Here is an 18939-nt window from a genome sequence, read left to right as displayed (position 1 = left end):
GCCCCATAACCCTTAATATCCTTGGTTCACAGAGATCTATCAATCTCAAATTTAGAATTGAGCTAGCATTGACTGCCGTTTGCAGAAGAGCGTTCCAAACGTCTCCCACCCTTTGCGTGTAGAAGCATTTCCTAACTTCACTCCTGCACGTCCTGGCTCTAAATGTGAGGCTATGTCCCCGCGTCCTAGTATTCAAGTGTAGCAGACCTCCAAAGACAGTTACAAGTGTCTCAGCAGCCAGAAGCAATAATCCAGCCACTAACCTGTAAATCCTGCATGGTCCCTTTAAATAGCGCCGGTGGGGGGTCCTCCAGGCACTCTAAGACACGTTCAGATGGTCGGGGTTAAGACTGTGCGTTGAGTTGAGCGTTAAGTCCCAAAATGGTGTCTATCACTTTAAATCAGCGTTGTACACTGATTGAAGCCATTTTCTCCCCACTTTACATGATTCCAGCGTTCGTTATCTGCGCCTGCGCTAACTCCTATACCAAAATGGCGTCTGGCGCATGTCACTCTGGAAACGTGCGTGCGCATCCAAGACGCCATCTTCGATGTCGAAGAGGCCGTGTAGCGCCAAAACAACGGGCGCTACACGGCCCAATTTAGCGCCCTTAGTGCAGAATGTAAGAGATTGGGCCAGAATTTGCTGTCAAAATAACGGTGAGGACAATGGCGCTTACCGTTATTTATGCACAAATGGTACAGCAACTTCAGACGAGGGGCAGATGCGCGGTTAAACACGGAAATCCAAAGGTTGCCGTCCGAGATGCGCTGCTCCGCCGTTAGCTTCACGAAAATAGCATCTCACCGTCTGCCTCACCGTTGAAACGCATTGAACGGCGTGAAGTTGCTGTATTTGCGCGATAGATACAAAGTAAACTCGTCACAGAAAGTTAAGTCTTGTCATTTCAAGTGTAAGTACCCTTTTAACAACATGATAAGTGTTAATTACTGCCAATCAACCTCTCTGGCACTGAAAATTAACGATTACAAGTGTGGAGTCTCAATCCTTTGGCTTTTAATTATTGTTGGAGATTTTAAAAATGTCAAATGTAACATTTTTTTTAAAAAAGGTTTACTTTTCCTTTCTCTCTGCCTCTTAATCCAATCTTTCTTTCTCTCTCTTTCTGTACCGGATTTGACATTGAATTCACGCACTCTAATTTACACTTCCTTCTCAGTCCTTGCGCTGTTAATTTCACAATCCTTCAATCTGACTGGTTAAGGAGATACCCAGTTGCTTGCCCTGTTCACTCAGGCCCCAGATGCCCTGTTTCCCTCGCTGCGACATTATCAGCTCGCACTTTCGGCAACTTGTCATGCAAAAAGGACAGGAAAGGTGCTATATAAATGCAATAGGAAGGATGTCAAGGCCTTAGAGAGGGTGCAGAGGAGATTTATGAGAATGGTACCAGGGATGAGGGACTTCAGTTATGTGGAGAGACTGGAGAAGCTGGGGTTGTTCTCCTTAGAGCAGAGACGGTTAAGAGGAGATTTAATAGAGGTGTTCAAAATCATGAATGGTTTTGATCGAGTAAATAAGGAGAAACTGTTTCCAGTGGCAGGAGGGTCGGTAACCAGAGGACACAGATTTAAGGTGATTGGCAAAAGAACCAGAGGGGAGATGAGGAGAATTTTTTTTACACAGCGAGTTGTTATGATCTGGAATGCGCTGCCTGAAAGGGCGGTGGGAGCAGATTCAATAATAACTTTCAAAAGGGAATTGGGTAAATACTTGAGGGGGAGAAAATTGCAGGGCTATGGGGAAAGAACAAGGGGAGTGGGATTAATGGGATAGCTCGTTCACAGCCACAATGGGCTGAATGGCCTCCTTTTGCGCAGTATCATTCTGTGATTCTATGATTCTATAAGTGCTCTCTTTTTAAAAAAAAAACTGTAGCACTCAGTACGATGACATGCACAATCTGCTAATCAAGTTTCGCTGTAAAAATAAGGGCTTAGAAATAGAACCCAGTGGCTTTGGGGTGACCTGTGGCTGTGAAAGCTGCTATATAAATGCAGGCTCTGTCTTTTGGAATTGCACTACATGGTACAATATTCGAGCTCTGCTCTTGTAATGTTGGAACTGCTTATCCAAAATGCATATTGCAGGGTGAAAGTTCCAGGAAAAAAAAATCACCTGTGCAAACACGGTTTTTAATTCCACTCTGTATTGGGTGGTGCTATTTGTTTTTAAAAATAAAACACTTGACCTGACGAGCGATTCTTTCATTTTCTGCCAAAATGTCACAAAAGGTCAGTTGGAAAACGTAAAAAAAAAAATAATATTTAGAGGAGAAAGTCTTTCAAAGAACCTATGGCGTTTCTCATCTGGTTTTTGCCCTACACCTCCCACTTCACCTGTAGTTACCTTACAGTCCAGGGATGTTAATGATGCAATTATTTATACAGTAAAATACTGCACAGCTCGTTTTGCTCAGAAACTTTTTGTTTTGGCTTGCACTGATTTCCACCCCCTTATCCTCCCACTGGGGTCTCCTATCGACTCCTGGCACTGTTTGATACAACTGTTTCGGTAATATAATTAGTCCGTGGCACCGGCGGGCAGAACCGTCGCCAGCGTCGTTGCATTGAATTGCACCCGGTCATGATACAATTGCATCAACCCGGGCGCCTGACTTTCTGTCATGACCCGCAGCTGAGGCTCTTGGCCAAGCGAGGGAGGGCTCGTAAAATGGGCCCTATGTTCGTCTGGTCAGGCTTCAAAAACGGGGGGCTAGTTTTACCAATGATACCATCTGCTAGAGGCACCGCATTCCGAGAAAAGCAAAACTGGAGTCCGGCACCGGCAACTGAGAGTTCAATTGGTTCTGGAGGGCCAAAGCAACAAGCCTTGAGCTGGATCCCAAGGGGGTAAAATTGGTCTTTGGCGTTAGTGCAAAAGAGGAGATAGCGAATTGTCAGTAAGACAGAAAGATCTTGTATTTCTATAGCGCCTTTCAAGACTTCAGAACATCCCAAAGTGGTTCACAGCCAAAGCAGTAACCTTGAAGTGTAATCGCTGCAGCGCTGCTGCCAATTTGTGCACAGCAAGATCCCACAAACAGCAATGAGATAATGGCCAGATAATCTGTTTTTAGTGGTGTTGGTTGAGGGATCAATATCGGCCAGGATACCAGGGAGAATTACCCTGCTCTTCTTCGAAAAAGCACCATCAGATCTTTTACATCCACCTGAGAGGGCAGACGGGGCCTCAGTTTAACATCTCATCCAAAGGACTGCACCTCTGACAGTGCAGCACTCCCTCAGATCCTGCACTGGGAGCGTCAGCCTAGATTATGTGCTCGAGTGTCTGGAGTGAGGCTTGATCTCATAGCCTTCTGAGTCAGAGGTAAGAGAGATACCCACTGAGCCACAGCTGACACCACCCTGCTTGTTTGCTGCAGTACAAATTACAATGACCTGTGTTGTCTTAATACTGAATGGGACACAGTTAGGTCGATAAGCAGTAAGGCCACCCAGTTACATAATGCATTCAGCGCTGGAAAATTCCACTTGTCAGCATGGCAGAGCAAAGCAGAACAGGTAACTTTCCTGTTTCAGATAAGCCGAGAAGCAAAATGATCTGTCTGTTGGCCAGGTTGTTTGGTGTGCCAATGTTCTGTGGTCTAGTACCACCAACATTCATGGCTGTGACCTTTCGATTTTGATTGCAGCATTCGAGAGCAGAAACTAAACACTTCTCCACAGAGAGGGAAGATTGGTCTTCTGTCTCCCACCCTCTGTAAACTTGAACTCAAACAAAACTCTGCTGCCCGTATCCGAACTCGCACCAAGTCCCGCTCACCCATCACCCCCTGTGTTCGCTGACCTACACTGGCTCCCAGTCTATCAACGCCTCACCCCTCCCTATCTCTGCAACGTTCTCCAGTCCTACAACCCTCCGAGAACTCACCTGTACTCGCCTGTCCTAATATCTCCTTCTGAGGCTCGGTGTCAATTTGTGTCTGATTACGCTCCTGTGAAGCGCTTTGGGAGGTTTTGCTATGTTAAAGGCGCTATATAAATGCAAGTTGTTGCTGAATTTGCCGTTGTTGTTTTCCCCTGGTGCTGCTGTATTGGTTCTACAAGTAAAAGCTTGGATCAGGGGTCCTGCTGTGCCCTCGGTCAGGGGTTGGAGCTGAGGAAATAAAATAACTTCCTTTCGCCCGCCGTCAATGACCACTCCTCCGTCTCTAGTCCCTTCAGCTTCTTTCTGATCTCCCTGTCGCCTCCAATTCTTTGCCCTCTTAATACAGGGAGAAGCTTTCTCACTAAAATGAAAGAACTTGCATTTATATAGCGCCTTTCACAACCACAGCATGTCCTAAAAGCAGTTTACAGCCAGTGAAGCACTTTTGAAGTGTAGCCACTGTTGTAATATAGGAAACACAGCAGAGAGTTTGTGCACAGCAAGATCCCACAAACAGCGCTATATGAATGACCAGACAATCTGTTTTACTGATGTTGATTGAGGTATATATAGATACTGGCCAGAGACACTAGGGGAAGAACACCCTGCCCTTCTTCATGATAGTGTCCATGGTATCTTTTATATCCACCTTAGTAGGCAGACAGGGCCTTGGTTTAATGCCTCACCTGAAGGACAGCACCTCAAACAGTGCAGCACTCCCTCAGTACTGGCACTGTCAGCCTAGATTATGTGCTCAGGTCTCTGGAGTGGGACTCTCAACCTATAACCTTCTGACTCAGAGGCAAGAGTGCTGCCCACTGAACCACACCTAACACTTGGCAGAAGTCGGTCTGAAGCAGGATTTCAGATGGAAGAGGACTTCCAAGGTCCATGGTAAGTGAAAAGAACTTTCTTTTGAGGGGCCAGGAGTGCTCCTGGTTGCTCAGAGAACATGATGGTTGGCCTTCATCTTGAAGCAGTTGTGTTCCAGAGGGCATTAAGAGTCAACCACGTAGTGTGAGACTGGAGTCACATATAGGCCCAGACCAGGTAAGGACGGCATTAGTGAACCAGTTGGGTTTCTACAACAGTCTCGGGCATATATCGCCATTCCTTCATTGTCACTGAGTCGAAACCCTGAACTATTTAGAATTATGATAGGATGGGACTGGGTAGATAGAAGCAGACTGTTTCCAGTGGTTGACGGGTCAAGAACGAGGGGCCAGAGATACCAGATTAAATGTAAGAGATTTAGAACAGAGAGCAGGAGAACCTTCTTGACACGTGATGCTGTGGAATTCACTTCCAAGGGTTAGAGGTTGAGGAAGAAACTATGTCGATATTTAAAATTAGATTGGATAGGTGGACGAAGGAGAAGGGGTTGGAGCAATGTGGGAACAGGGTGGGTAAATGTGATTAGGTCTATTTTCTCGCGTGTGACTGGATAAAAGGTCCATGAGCTTCCACCAAGTTGATTTCTGAAAAATACGACCGCCCACCACCAGGATCTTGCTGTGCACAAATTGGCCATCGCAATTCCTACATAGCAACAGTGACTACACTTCAAAAAGTACTTCTTTGGCTGAAAAACACCTTGGAACATCCTGAGGTCAAGAAAAGCGCGGTATAAATGCGAGTTCTTGCTTTCAACACATTAGAAAAGATTTTCCTAAACGAGTGCACATATTTTTGTTTTCTCTTTGGCAGGAGAAAGGTTTGAACCTCACTCACATTGAATCCAGGCCTTCCCGCCTCAAGAAAGGAGAGTACGAGTTCTTCATTGACTTGGAGAGTAAAAACGTCCCCTGCCTCGAGCAGATCCTCTTCACTTTGCGGCAAGAAATCAGCGGGACTGTTCATGAACTTACCCGGGACAAGAAAAAGGACACAGGTACCAGAGTGTTATTCCCCCTCAATTACTAAACAATGGAGTGGGGGGGTGGGGGGAACTCCCGACTGCCCGTTGGTTGCCAGCCCTGACCTTACGCTCCAGGTGGGCACCTGTGAGCCTCCAATTGCCCACCTCGAGCTGGGGGGGGGGGGTGGGGGGAGGTGAGGGGGTGTGCAGCAAGGAAATGACTGTGTCAGCCGAGGATTTGTTGAGGCCGACACTGCATTGTGCTTTTGACAATGCGCGATTTAGGATTTAACTAGAGGTTAGGGTTTGGGTTGACTTTGGGTTCGGATGTTCAAGTTAGGGTGTTAAGGTTAGGGCATTGGGTTTAGGGCATTGGGTTTAGGGTTATGGGTTGCTTTTGGGTTAGGGTTAGGAGTTGGGGTTTGGGTAAGGTTTCGGGGTTAGGGTGTTAGGTTTAGGGGTTAGGGTGATTGGGTTAACATGTTAGGGTTAGTGCTTAGGGTCATCTGTTGGGGTTAAGGTTTAGAAGTTAGAGTTAGGGGTTGGGGTTTGGGGCTAGGATGTTATCCGTTCTTATCTGTGTCTTATTGCTAATGGAAGTGATTCCAGCCTCTGCACTTCACAAATAATTTATTGGACATGATATGGAAATGCTTTCTTTACATTAATCCAAGATGTTCAGAGTGATTGTATAGGTCAAACTTGGAGGCACTGGCGGAGTTTATTGGGAAATCTCCAATTCAGGCGATGATTTCCTGCCTATTAAGGTTAATGACTGATTGTGGATGGTGCGAACCCATTTTTGATAGATGCTCCCGATGGGCAAGGCTCGGCTCCTGGAGCACAAGATCATTAAATTTACTCTTATACATAAATGAGTCAATCCCACAAATGTCCAATCACAGCATTTAAACTCGCCCGCCAGGAGGGTCAAACCACGTCTGCTCTCAGCCACAATTTTCCATCTCGTGATGTGACTCAGTGTTCAGGCTTGGCTCAGTGGGTAGCACTCTCGCCCCTGAGTTAGAAGGTGGTAGGTTCACAGTCCCGCTCCAGAAAGTTGAGCACATAATCTAGGCTGACGCTCCCACTGCCAGCACTGAGGGAGTGCTGCACTGTTGGAGGTGCTGTCTTTCAGGTGAGATGTTGAACTAAAACATCAGGTGGATGTAAAAGGTCCCATGGCAGTACTTCGAAGAAGAGCAGTGGTGTCCTGGGGCCAATATTTGTCCCTCAACCAACATCACTGAAAAATAGATGATCTGATCATTTATCACATTGCTGTCTGTGGGATCTTGCTGTGTGTAAAATGGCTGCCCCATTTCCTACATGACAACAGTGGCTACACTTCAAAAAGTACTTCACTGGCTGCAAGCATTTCGTGAGGTCGTGAAAGGCGCTATATAAATGCAAGTTCTTTCTTTCTAATCGGGGTGGGTGGCGGGGGAGAGGATAGTGAGGGGAGGGCGGGAAGTGTGCCCATTCCCCGATATTAGATCCCAGCGGGCAAGGCTCCACACTGAGAGCGCTCACCTGTGAAACTAGCCCTATAGACGCGTGAAAGCTGCACATTTTCTGCACCGTGACGTTGACGTGCTTTGCGATGATGAGGAATGAAATGCACCAATTCCCCTTTCATGACCCTGAATCCAGCTGCTGGTTTGGATTAAATTCTGGGGGGGAATAATTCCACTTCCATATATAAAAATATTAGCTTCATTAGTGACAATACAGCTGGCAGCAATGGAGGGGAAAGCACAGCTCCCGAGATCTCCTTTTGGATTTATTGTCGTGTTCTCAGTCATTAAGAGCCGGCCAGATCATCAATTCAAATGTCCTGACGGGACAGTTACAGTGAGAGTTAAAGCAACGTATTCATAAGATGCAGACAGACAGGTGCCCGGAGATAACAGAACCAAGCCTTATATATCTGCCCGAGATTTATTATTTGTCAGAGTTGAATTAAAGTCCAAGACGCTGCAGACTGGTTTTGTTTCTCGAGCGACCCCTCCCCCCCGAGGCAGTATCGAGTTGTTAGCTCTGTTTAGACAAGAACTTAATGAGCGTTGTGAACTCTCGTAAATTTAACAAATCTTGGGGCATCTAACCCCGTTTGGAGCGGCCACATTATTGGCTGTTCAGGGCAAAGACATGAAAAATGAGCAGGTCAATATAAATGGCTAATCAGAAGCTTTGCTAACTGCCCTGTTTTGTGGTCTGTTCCTTGGCTGACCTGCTGTTTACCTTCTGACCGTCAATGCAGCCAGTATAAGCAAAATCCGAGGGAAGGAATTAAGGTTATAAATGGCTGCGGACAATTAAATTAGTTGGTCTAATTTTAATATTTGTCGGCCAACACCAGTTGCTCCTTTCCCTTCTCTTCCTGTTTGACATTCCCTCGTTAGAATTTATTTTCTGTCATTTTAGTTTTTTATTAGAATTTATACTTTGCTATATGTTTCTCTGACTCCCATTTACAGTGCCCTGCTATGTGTAGAGGGGAGAGGCGGGGGGTTAAGTTGCAGCAATGTCCCTCCGCTGTCTCTCCATCTGCTGAGCAATCGGATTTCCCATGAATAAGTTAAAATTGTTTCATTAGATTTTACAGTTAGTCGCTAATGAAGTTTTACATTAGTTTCTTTCACAGATGAACTTGCTTAGAGTAGTGGGTTGGTGTGTGTGCGTGTGTGTGTGTGTACTTGTGTGTGTCCGTGAGTGTGTGTGTATGTGGGTGCGTGTGTATGTGCATGAGTGCGAGTGTGTCTTTGTGTGCATGCGTGTGTGAGAGTGTGTGCATGAGTGTGCGTGTGTGTGTGGTGTCAGTGTATATGTGTGTGTGTATATGTGTGGCCGTGAGTGTGTGTGCACGTGAGTGTGGGGGTGTGTGTGTATGTGTATATGTGCGGCTGTCAGTATGTGTGTGCGTGAGTGCGTGCGTGTGTGGGTGTGTGAGTGTATATATGTGTGTGTATATGTGTGTATGTGCGTGTGTGTGTCTGTTTGTATGTGGGTGCGTGAGTATGCATGTATGTGGGTGGGTGTGTGTGTAAGTGTGTACATGTGCGAGTGCGGGTGTGTCTGTGTGTCCATGGCCCACTTTTTTAATCACTTAAAACATGTTTCCTGTGCATCTCAAGCAAACACAACCTTTCCCAGTGATACCAAATTAGGTAAACATTGAGGAAAAGTGATGGGGGAATACAGGAGGACACAGACCAGTGGGGGAGAAGAAGAGCGGATGGAACTGTACCCTGAATGGTAAAATTCTCAATGGAGCTGAGGAGCGGAGAGATTTATATGAGTGTGTAAACACGCTGGGGTAGATTTTCATCTTCAATGGAATGGCAATCAGTCGGGTTCCATAAAGGGCGGCCGATGAGCCCCAACACATCGTCGCTCCATCACTCCATATCCATTCTTCAAGCATGAGCCCAGAAGTGTAACGCTGGCAAGCAATTCGGCCATGATGGGGCATCGCAACCAAGGCCTCTTCTCGTCTGACGTCCCACACAGACTTGTCTCACAGCCGGCATCACCAAAGGCCGACTGAAAGTTGGATTTTTTTTCCCTTTCTCTCCACTCTCCCCCATTCCTTCCCACGTAGCCTGAGGTTATCACAGAAGCCCTGCTAACGTCAGTGACAGAGTAGGGCTGCGGCCTCCTTGGTCTGTAGAGATCAGCACCGCACGGTCCACTGTTATTGATTATTCTTTGTCTTTTTATTTTGGTGACTCACCATTTGCACTTTCTAATGGGGAGAATCTCAAGGTTAGTATTGTGAAATGAACCAGACAGATAACGGGGCCAGATTTTGCCCTGAAGGCAATGCCGAGGCCCGACAGGGCTCACCGTTATTTCTGTGCAAATGGTCAAGCAACTTCCGGCGACTGCGCATGCGCGGTTAAACGCGGAAATCCGGAAGTTTCTGTACCAGACGCCCTGCTCCTCCGTAAGCTCCGCGAGAACCACATCTCGCCGGCTGGCTCCCCGTTCAAATGAATGGAATGGCGTGAAGTTCCTGCACTGACCTGATGGAGGCGAACTTATCTCACCAAAACAAAAGTTACGCTAAGTCATTTTAAGTCTAAGCACCCTGTTAACGGTGTGGTAAGTCTTAATGACTGCCAAACAGCCTCTCCGGCACTGAAAATTAACTTTTACAAGTGTGGAGGCTCATTCCTTCAGATTTTAATTGTTGGACATTTTTAAAAAATGTAATTGTTTTTACTTTTTCTTCCTGTCTCTTAATTCAACATTTCTTACCCTCTCTTTATTTTGCTCTCTGCGACTGAGTTGACATTGAATTCACTATTCGAACTTACACTTCAATCTTGATTGATTAAGGGGATAGACAGATGCCCGGGAGAGGGGGCCTTGCGCTGGATTGAGGCCCCCATGTGAGGGACCACGAAAAGTCCATGGGCAAGTGCAAGTTTAACAAAAGGTGGGCTCCGTCCGTTCACCGCTCACAGGAAAATCCGACCCAAATATAAAACCGTAGCCCAAAGTATCGGACTCTTCTTCGGAAAGGACAAATTATATTTCTGAAGAAAAATAACGACAACAAAAATAAAACTGCCTGTTCTTTCTTCTTCCCTTCCAGTTCCGTGGTTTCCTCGGACAATCCAAGATTTGGACAAATTTGCCAACCAGATCCTCAGCTATGGGTCAGAGCTCGACGCGGATCACCCAGTAAGGAGATTATTTCTGGGAAACAAACCGTATTATGTTATGCAGATGAGGTAGGGGCGGGAGGAGGCTCGTGTGGGGCATTAACAACTGGCATGGGCTATTTCTGCGCTGTACGTTCTGTGTAATTATCAGCCGAGGAGTTCTGCAATGAAATATGAGTTCATAATCCCACCATGGACAGTTTGATCATTTCAATTTAGATTGGAAAGAAACTGAAAGTAATAAAAAGCTAGCACCAGTAAAAGCGACCATGAAGCTGTCGGATTGTTGTAAAAACCCAACTGGGTCACTGATGTCCCTTTAGGGAAGGAAACCTGCCGTCCTTACCCGGTCTGGGCCTACATGTGACTCCAGTCCCGCACCAATGTGGTTTTCTCAACTGCCCTCTGAAGGGGCCACTCAGTTGTATCACACCCGCTACAATAGAAGGCCCACCACTTACCTTCTCAGGGCAACTAGGAGTGGGCAGTAAATGCCGGCCTTGTCAGTGATGTCCATACCCTGAAAATCTATTTTTTTAAAAAGTAGGGCGGAAATGGGACATTGTGCCCGTTTTATTAGAGTGAAATTGGGAGCAACGAGGCCAAATTTGGGGGAACAATGTCCTGCGTCCTAAAGACGCCTGACAAATGTTTCTCCCGAAGTTGGGGTTGGGCCATTTTTTGGGCGTCCATGTGTAGATGCCAATCCTCCAGGATGTTCCTGGAGTCTCCAGGAATTAAAGATTAATCTCCCTGAGCTATGAGCAACTCAGGGGAAAAATAATAGGGCCCTTAAAAAATATTGTGTGTTTTTTTTCTCATTTTCTGTAAGCACTTTCCTTTATTGGTTATAAAAAATATTGGAGATGGTGGGGGAGGGATTGGGGGCGAGGCTGTTTGACCAGGGGGGAGGGGGGCAGATGGAGGTGGGAGATCATGTGATGAATCCTCCAGGAATACGTCCGACCAGAGTTGGCAACCCCTACGTCTTGGGCAATGCCCTAAAACAGGCCTTAGGCCCCTTCCATATGCTAAGGAGGACCCCTTGGGGAAATTGGGCTGTCCTGAGCTGAGCCAGTGCTGGAACCTGCTCCCCACAGGTTTTCCGGGCGTGGATGCGGGCTAGCAATCCGGCCGTTTAATTTTCTCTCTTAAATTCATCTGGATCTTGGAGAAGCAGGAGTGTTGCCCCGAACTACACCGCACTCCCGAGGGTCACAGCCGACCCCTCCCCCCTCCCTCTGTCCACTCCCTCTGTCCTCTCCCCCCGTCAGCTCCCTCGTCCTCTCCCCCACGCCACTGTCCGCTCTCTCTCCCCTATCCACTCCCCCGCACTGTCCACTCCCCCCTCCCGCTGTCCTCTCGCCCCCCCCCGTCCACTCCCCCCTCCTGCTGTCCTCTCCCCTCTGTCCACTCCTCCCTTCCCCATCCATTCCCCCTTCCGCTGTCCTCCGCCCGTCCACTGCCCCCTCCCACTGTCCCCTTTCCGGCATCCACTCCCCCCCTCCCACTCCTGCCTCCCACTATCCCCTCCCCCCATCCACTCCACCCTCCCGTCCACTCCCCCTCCCCCCCGGTCCACTCCCACAGTCCCCTCTCCCCCGCCCACTCCCCCCTCCCACTATCCACTTCCGCTCCCAATATCCGCCCCCCCCCTCCCGCTGTCCCCTCCCCCTCCCCCCCCCCACTTTCCACTCCACCCCCGCCCCCACCCCCCAGCCTGAGGGCTGCTGCCGGCGAGACGAGCAGCCTATAACTCGAGATGGTTGAGCTGCCCGTGGAGGCACGACGGACGCAGGCAGACGGCCCGACTTATTGAAACCAGGCCCAATCCCGGGTCTCCCCCCGGTTGGACTGTGGGCTGCTCACCCAGCCCCAATTCTGGGCCCAGATTAATTTTTACCCCCTGTAACTTCAATTGAATCCCCATTTTAAAAAAAAACTTGCATTTAGATAGCACCTTTCACGACTTCAGGACATCCCAAAGAGATTTACAGCCAATTAAGTATTTTTTAAAGTGTAGCCACTGTTGTAATGTAGGAAACCTGGCAGCCAATTTGCGCACAGCAAGATCCCACAAACAGCAATGTGATAATGACCAGATAATCTGTTTTTTTGATGATGTTGGTTGAGGGACACATATTGGCCAGGACACTGGGGAGAACTCCCCTTCGAAATAGTGACCACAGGATCTTTTACGTCCACCTGAGTAGGGGCAGACGGGGCCTCGGTTTAAGGTCTCATCCGAAAGACGGCACCTCCGACAGTGCAGCGCTCCCTCAGTACTGCACTGGGAGTGTTGGCATGGATTAAATGCTCAAGTCTCTGGAGTGGGTCTGATGAACCCACGACCTTCTGACTCAGAGGTGAGAGTGCAGCCCTCTGAGCCACGGCTGACGCCAAGATTTGCTGTTTGAGATGTTGAAATGAATATTTTGGCTGAACAGCAATTAAATCCATTTGCTGTTATTGCTGACATCACATTCTGTCAGTCATCTATTTCACCACACGAGGGAGTAAAGCAGCTTCCACTCAGGAATTCTTATTCCCCAACTATCCACTAAAGGAGTTGCAATGAGAACTACTGCCTGTAAATTATTGTGAATGTCGCCAGTGTCGTGTAAAACAACCCGCCATGCCATCGAGTTGATAGGGTAGATAGAGAGAAACTATTTCCTCTGGTGGGGGGAGAGTCCAGAACAAGGGGGGCGTAACCTTAAAATTAGAGCCAGGCCGTTCAGGGGTGATGTCAGGAAGCACTTCCTCACACAAAGGGGAGTGGGAATCTGGAACTCTCTCCCCCAAAAAGCTGTTGAGACTGAGGGTCAATTGAACATTTCAAAACTGAAACTGATAGATTTTTAAAGGGTGTTAAGGGTTATGGAACCAAGGCGGGTAAATGGAGTTAAGATACAGATCAGCCATGATCTAATTGAATGGCGGAACAGGCTCGAGGGGCTGAATGGCCTCCTCCTGTTCCTATTTAATCAGTTTTGCAAAATGAGTCCAATCCCTTTTGAAACAGACTCTGAATATTCTGCTTCCTTTGACTTTGGAGCTGGGCCTTAGGCTCATTTTTTTTTTTTCTTCCTTCCTGCTTTGGGACCGGCTTACGTTTCTCTAATTGGCTGGCTAAAGCTGCTCAGCTTTTGTGCTGTGTCTGCGCATCAGTGAGAGAGGAGAGATCAGCCAGTGCACTCACTGCAGATCCCTAAAGGCTGCATTTATTGTTGGACGGTTGGGACCGAACCTGTTGCTAAGTACACGGTTTGGCTAAATCCTTCCTGAGAAAACTTTTCAATTTAGATACAGAACGTCATTTAATTCAGTTGTCGGCTGTGGCTCAGTGGGTGGCAGACTTGCTGCCGAGCCAAAAGGTCATGGGTTCAAGACCCCACTCCAAAGACTTGAGCACAAAACTCCAGGCTGACACTCCCAGTGCGGTACTGAGGGAGTGCTGCACTGTCAGATGGTGCTGCCTTTCAGATGAGATGTTAAACTGAGGCCCCATCTGCCCTCTTAGGTGGATGTAAAAGATCCCATGGCACTATTCCAAAGAAGAGCAGGGGAGCTCTTCCTGGGGCCAATATTTATCCCTCAACCGATACCTTAAACAGATTATCTGGTCATTTATCTCATTGCTGTTGGTGGGACCTTGCTCTGCGCAAATTGTCCGCCATGTTTCCTACATTACAATACTTCATTGGCTATAAAGCGTTTTGGGACATCCTGCGTTTGTGAAAGGCGCTATATAAATGCAAGTTACATAAGAACATAAGAAATAGGAGCAGGAGTAGGCCAATCAGCCCCTTGAACCTGCTCCGCCATTCAATAAGATCATGGCTGATCTGATCCTAACCTTAAATCGAAAGAACACAAGAAGTAGGAGCAGGACCCGGCCACTCAGCCCCTGGGCCCTCTCCGCCACCCACAGGGCCTTGACCGATCCGAACTCAGCTTCATGTCCAATTTCCTGCCCACTCCCCGTAACCCCTAATTCCCTTTACTTCGAGGAAACTGTCTATTTCTGTTTTAAATTTATTTAATGATGCATCTTCCACAGCTTCCTGGGGCAGCAAATTCCACAGACCTACTACCCTCTGAGTGAAGAAGTTTCTTTATCTTTCTTTCAGATACAATGGTCCAAGCAACAGTTCACTGTTACATTGACCTGTCCTTGAATGCCTTTATTTATATGTTTAAAAATTCAGGAAAGGTTTTGTAAGGAACCGAAGTATTGAAGGACGTAGCATTACATAACGGATATCCAAGCTTTGAATACACAGACCGATTTCATCAATTTTTGGATGCCATAGTAACTGATGCCCTGTCTGCCTGTTCAGATGGATGTGCAACATCCCAAGAAAGAGCGGGGAGTTCTCCCAGTGTCCCCGGGCCAACATTTCTCCCTCAGCCAACACCACCAAAAACAGATATTAACTGCTCATTCATCCCACTGCTGCTCCTCCTGGCTACTAAGGAACCTTTTTTTTTAACAGAAATGTATTTTTTAAACTTCCTTGCCTTTGGCTGCTGTGGGGGAGGGGAGGGGGGTTGGTGAGGTCGGGGGAGGGGAGGTGCAGCTGAAGAATCCTGAGCGGGCCCGAAGCCTGCCCTGCTTATCGGCAACAAATTTCTCGACGGGGCCTTCAACATATTTACTCTACCCTATTTAAAGGTTGTAAACAATTTTACAACACCAAGTTATAGTCCAACAATTTTATTTTAAATCCCACAAGCTTTCGGAGGCTTCCCCCTTCCTCAGGTGGGCTTCCCCCTTCCTCAGGTTCCACACCACCTGAGGAAGGGGGAAGCCTCCGAAAGCTTGTGGGATTAAAAATAAAATTGTTGGACTATAACTTGGTGTTGTAAAATTGTTTACAATTATCAACCCCAGTCCATCACCGGCATCTCCACATCATGGCTATTTAAAGGTAGCGTCAGTTTCAGGCATCCATCCGGGACGCCTAAAGAAAAGGCCCCCACGAATTTCGCAGTGGGCCCAGCGCCTGCCCAGATTGGGCCCAGGTCGATCCATTGCTAAACTAGTATGCTTTGTACCGGTTTTAGGCCCAGAAGCGGGCACAACGCACCATCAATTTCTGGGCTCTCAAACACTTCCTGTAGCTCAGTTTGAGAGCAGTGTCAATAAAGGCCTGGGAGTAGGCCAGGAGGCTAGCCTGCTCGTGATTGGGTGAGAAACAGTAAACCCTTAAACAGGATGGGCAAAAATAAATCTAAAAACCAGGAGGAGGATAAAAAAAAAAATTTTTTTAAAGCAATTGATCGGTTTAAACAAACTTTGTCACCAAAGTATAGGTTAACTATATTCTCAGAATGGGTTTTTGATGTTGAATGCTGATTTGTAGATAGCTTTCAAAAAATATTTTTTAAATTGTGGTGAATCACCGGAATGAGAGCATCACAGGGCTAGAAATTTTCACCAGTACGTTCACATAGATAGGAAGAAAGATCCTGCAATATATGGCGCCTGTCACATCCTCCGGACTACCCAAAGTGCTTCACCACCAATGAATTACTTTTGAAGTATAGTCGCTGCTGTTATGAAGGCAAATACAGCAGCCAATTTGTGCACAGCAAGATCCCACAAACAACGATGAGATAAGCATTGGCCAGGACACCTCCTCTGCTTTCCTTTGAATAGTGCCATGGGATCTTTTACACATCAACTCACACTCCAAATGCATTCCTCATGGATGCTTTCTCCACATTCTGTCCAGGTGTTGACCCATCTCTCTTCCTGATGTAGGATGTGTGAGTCACACACACACACACACACACACACACAGATACACACGCATATACACACAAAGATACACACAAAGATACACGTATACACATGGATAGGCACACATACACAGGTATACACATGGATAGCCACACAAAGACAGATATACATATAGATAGACACACACACAGATATATGCACACACAAACATGGATATACACACACAAATATACATGCAGATACATATATAAATACACACACACACACACAAATGCAAATTACAGACAGCTGTAGATTTTTGAGATAAGTTGCTTTTCATCAGAATAAGGTTGTGGACTTTTGCCAGTGCAGTAAAAATTGCTGTTATTAGTGTAATTGAGGTAACACAATAAGATATAATTACTCTACTTAACGAAAATGCATTAGGTTTTACAAAGGGGCATCTTTTCCAGATCATCAACATGATCATTAGGCATTTGTTGAATTAGACACTGCCTGATCACTCTCGGTGTACATCCAGAGCTGCACTTTATTTGTGTCAATCCCAAACATGCCGTCTCGGTCACTGGACCTGCCGTTTCAATGATAGTCTGAGCTTTTCCTATTGCTTTTTCATTCTTAGGGTTTTACAGACCCAGTGTATCGAGCTCGCAGGAAGGAGTTTGCAGACATTGCGTACAGCTATAGGCAGTGAGTAAAGCAAGTGCCTCTCCTCTACATTTCATGGAATATAAGGTTCATGAGGGGTTTTGATAGAGTAAATAAGGAGAAACTGTTTCCGTTGGCAGGAGGGTCGGTAACCAGAGGACATAAATTTAACATAATTGGCAAAAGAGCCAGTGGAGGAAGATCATAGAATCATAGAAAGGTTACAGCATAGAAGGAGGCCATTCGGCGCATCGAGTCCGCGCTGGCAAGTACAATCCAGCTAGTCCCACTCTCCCGCCCTTTCCCCGTAGCCGTGCAAATTTTTTCCTTAAAAGTACTTATCCAGTTCCCTTTTGAAGGCCATGATTGAATCTGCCTCCACCACCCCCTCGGGCAGTGCATTCCAGATCATAACCACTCGCTGTGTAAAAAAGTTTTTCCTCATGTCACCTTTGTCAGTCACCTTAAATCTATGTCCTCTGGTCCTTGACCCTTCTGCCAATGGGAACAGTTTCTCTCTATCTACTCTGTCTAGACCCTTCGTGATTTTGAATATCTCTATCAAATCTCCTTGCAACCATCTCTGTTCCAAGGAGAACAACCCCAGCTTCTCCAGTCTATCCACGTAACTAAAGTCCCTCATCCCTGGAATCATTCTAGTAAATCTCTTCTGCACCCTCTCTAAGGCCTTCACCTCTTTCCTGAAATGCAGTGCCCAGAACTGGACATAATACTCCAGTTGTGGCCGAACCAGTGTTTTATAAAGGTCCATCATGACTTCCACACTTTTGTACTCTCTGCCTCTATTTATAAAGCCCAGGATCCCATTTGCTTTTTTAACCACTTTCTCAACCTGCCCTGCCACCTTCAATGATTTGTGCACATATACCCCCAGATCTCTCTGTTCCTGTACCCCTTTTAGAGTTGTGCCGTCTAGTTTATATTGCCTCTCCTCGTTGTTCCCACCAAAATGTATCACTTCGCATCTTTCTGCATTAAATTTTATCTGCCACGTGTCCACAGATGAGAAGTAAATTTTTTTAACGCAGCGAGTTGTTACAATCTGGAATGCACTGCCTGAAAGGGTGGTGGAAGCAGATTCAATAGTAACTTTCAAAAAGGAATTGGATAAATACTTGAAGGGGAGAAAATTTGCAGGTCTATGGGGAAAGCGCAGGGGGGAGTGGGACTAATTGGATAGCTCTTTCAAAGAGCCGGCATAGGCATGTCGGGCAGAATGGCCTCCTACCATGCTGTAAGATTCTATGACAAAATGTCCGTAAATAGCTAACATTTACTCTGTATCCCAAATACATTTGTCCTTTTTTTTCTCGTTTGACTAGCAGAAGTGATAAATGGAACTGAGCCTATAAATATATTTATTATGCAAGCAAGCTTTGTTGTTTAATGGCGTAGCTTCATCAGACACACTACAAAGGCTTGCATACTGAATGATGCAGCTCTGAGCAATCTTCATCGAAACACTGAAGAGGTTATAATTTACATTTAAGTGGGGATTGTACACAATATTATAATGATGAGTCATTTGGTGTGCTGATGTAATCTATCTCTTAATATTCCACTTTTATTCTATCACAGCTGCGGCGAGCAGTATAAATTAATTTTTTTCCCCCCCCATTTAAACCAAAGGAAGTAAATTAGACAATTTGTTCAAAAGGAAGCTCCTTGCAAATTCTCTCTGGTTTGACTGAAAATTTGATGTGCTAGTTTTTTGCAGTAGGAACATAGATGGGACAAATGGCCTCCTTCTGGCCCCGAGGTAGTAATTATGCAGATGTAGTGAGGGTTAATATTAATGGACAGAAATGACAAGCTGCCCACGTGTGATTTCCCTGTGAGTATAGGAACAGGAGGAGGTCAATCAGCCCTTCAAACCTGCTCCGCCATTCAATTAGATCATGGTTGATCTGTACCTCAACCCCATCACTCTACCACCTAGAAGGACAAGAGCAGCAGGCACGTGGGAACAACACCTCCTGCACGTTCCCCTCCAAGTCACACACCATCCCGACTTGGAAATATATCGCCGTTCCTTCATCGTCGCTGGGTCAAAATCCTGGAACTCCCTTCCTAACAG

At 46.6% G+C, this 18939-nt stretch overlaps 1 protein-coding gene across 1 annotated transcript in view; it reads left to right on the top strand.

Annotated features, from left to right (window-relative positions):
• pah (phenylalanine hydroxylase) overlaps nucleotides 1-18939 on the top strand; it is a 55205-nt gene that overhangs the window by 12362 nt on the left and 23904 nt on the right. The window contains exons 3-5 of the mRNA XM_068000023.1: nucleotides 5621-5804; nucleotides 10375-10463; nucleotides 16816-16883. Coding sequence (XP_067856124.1) covers nucleotides 5621-5804; nucleotides 10375-10463; nucleotides 16816-16883 — 341 coding nt within the window. The remainder of the gene's footprint in view (nucleotides 1-5620; nucleotides 5805-10374; nucleotides 10464-16815; nucleotides 16884-18939) is intronic.

The sequence above is a fragment of the Heptranchias perlo genome, chromosome 18 (genome assembly GCF_035084215.1).
Source record: "Heptranchias perlo isolate sHepPer1 chromosome 18, sHepPer1.hap1, whole genome shotgun sequence".
Taxonomy (NCBI): Eukaryota; Metazoa; Chordata; class Chondrichthyes; order Hexanchiformes; family Hexanchidae; genus Heptranchias; species Heptranchias perlo.
The sequence above is the reverse complement of the archived record's forward strand: the minus strand, read 5'-3'. Positions and strand labels throughout refer to the sequence as shown.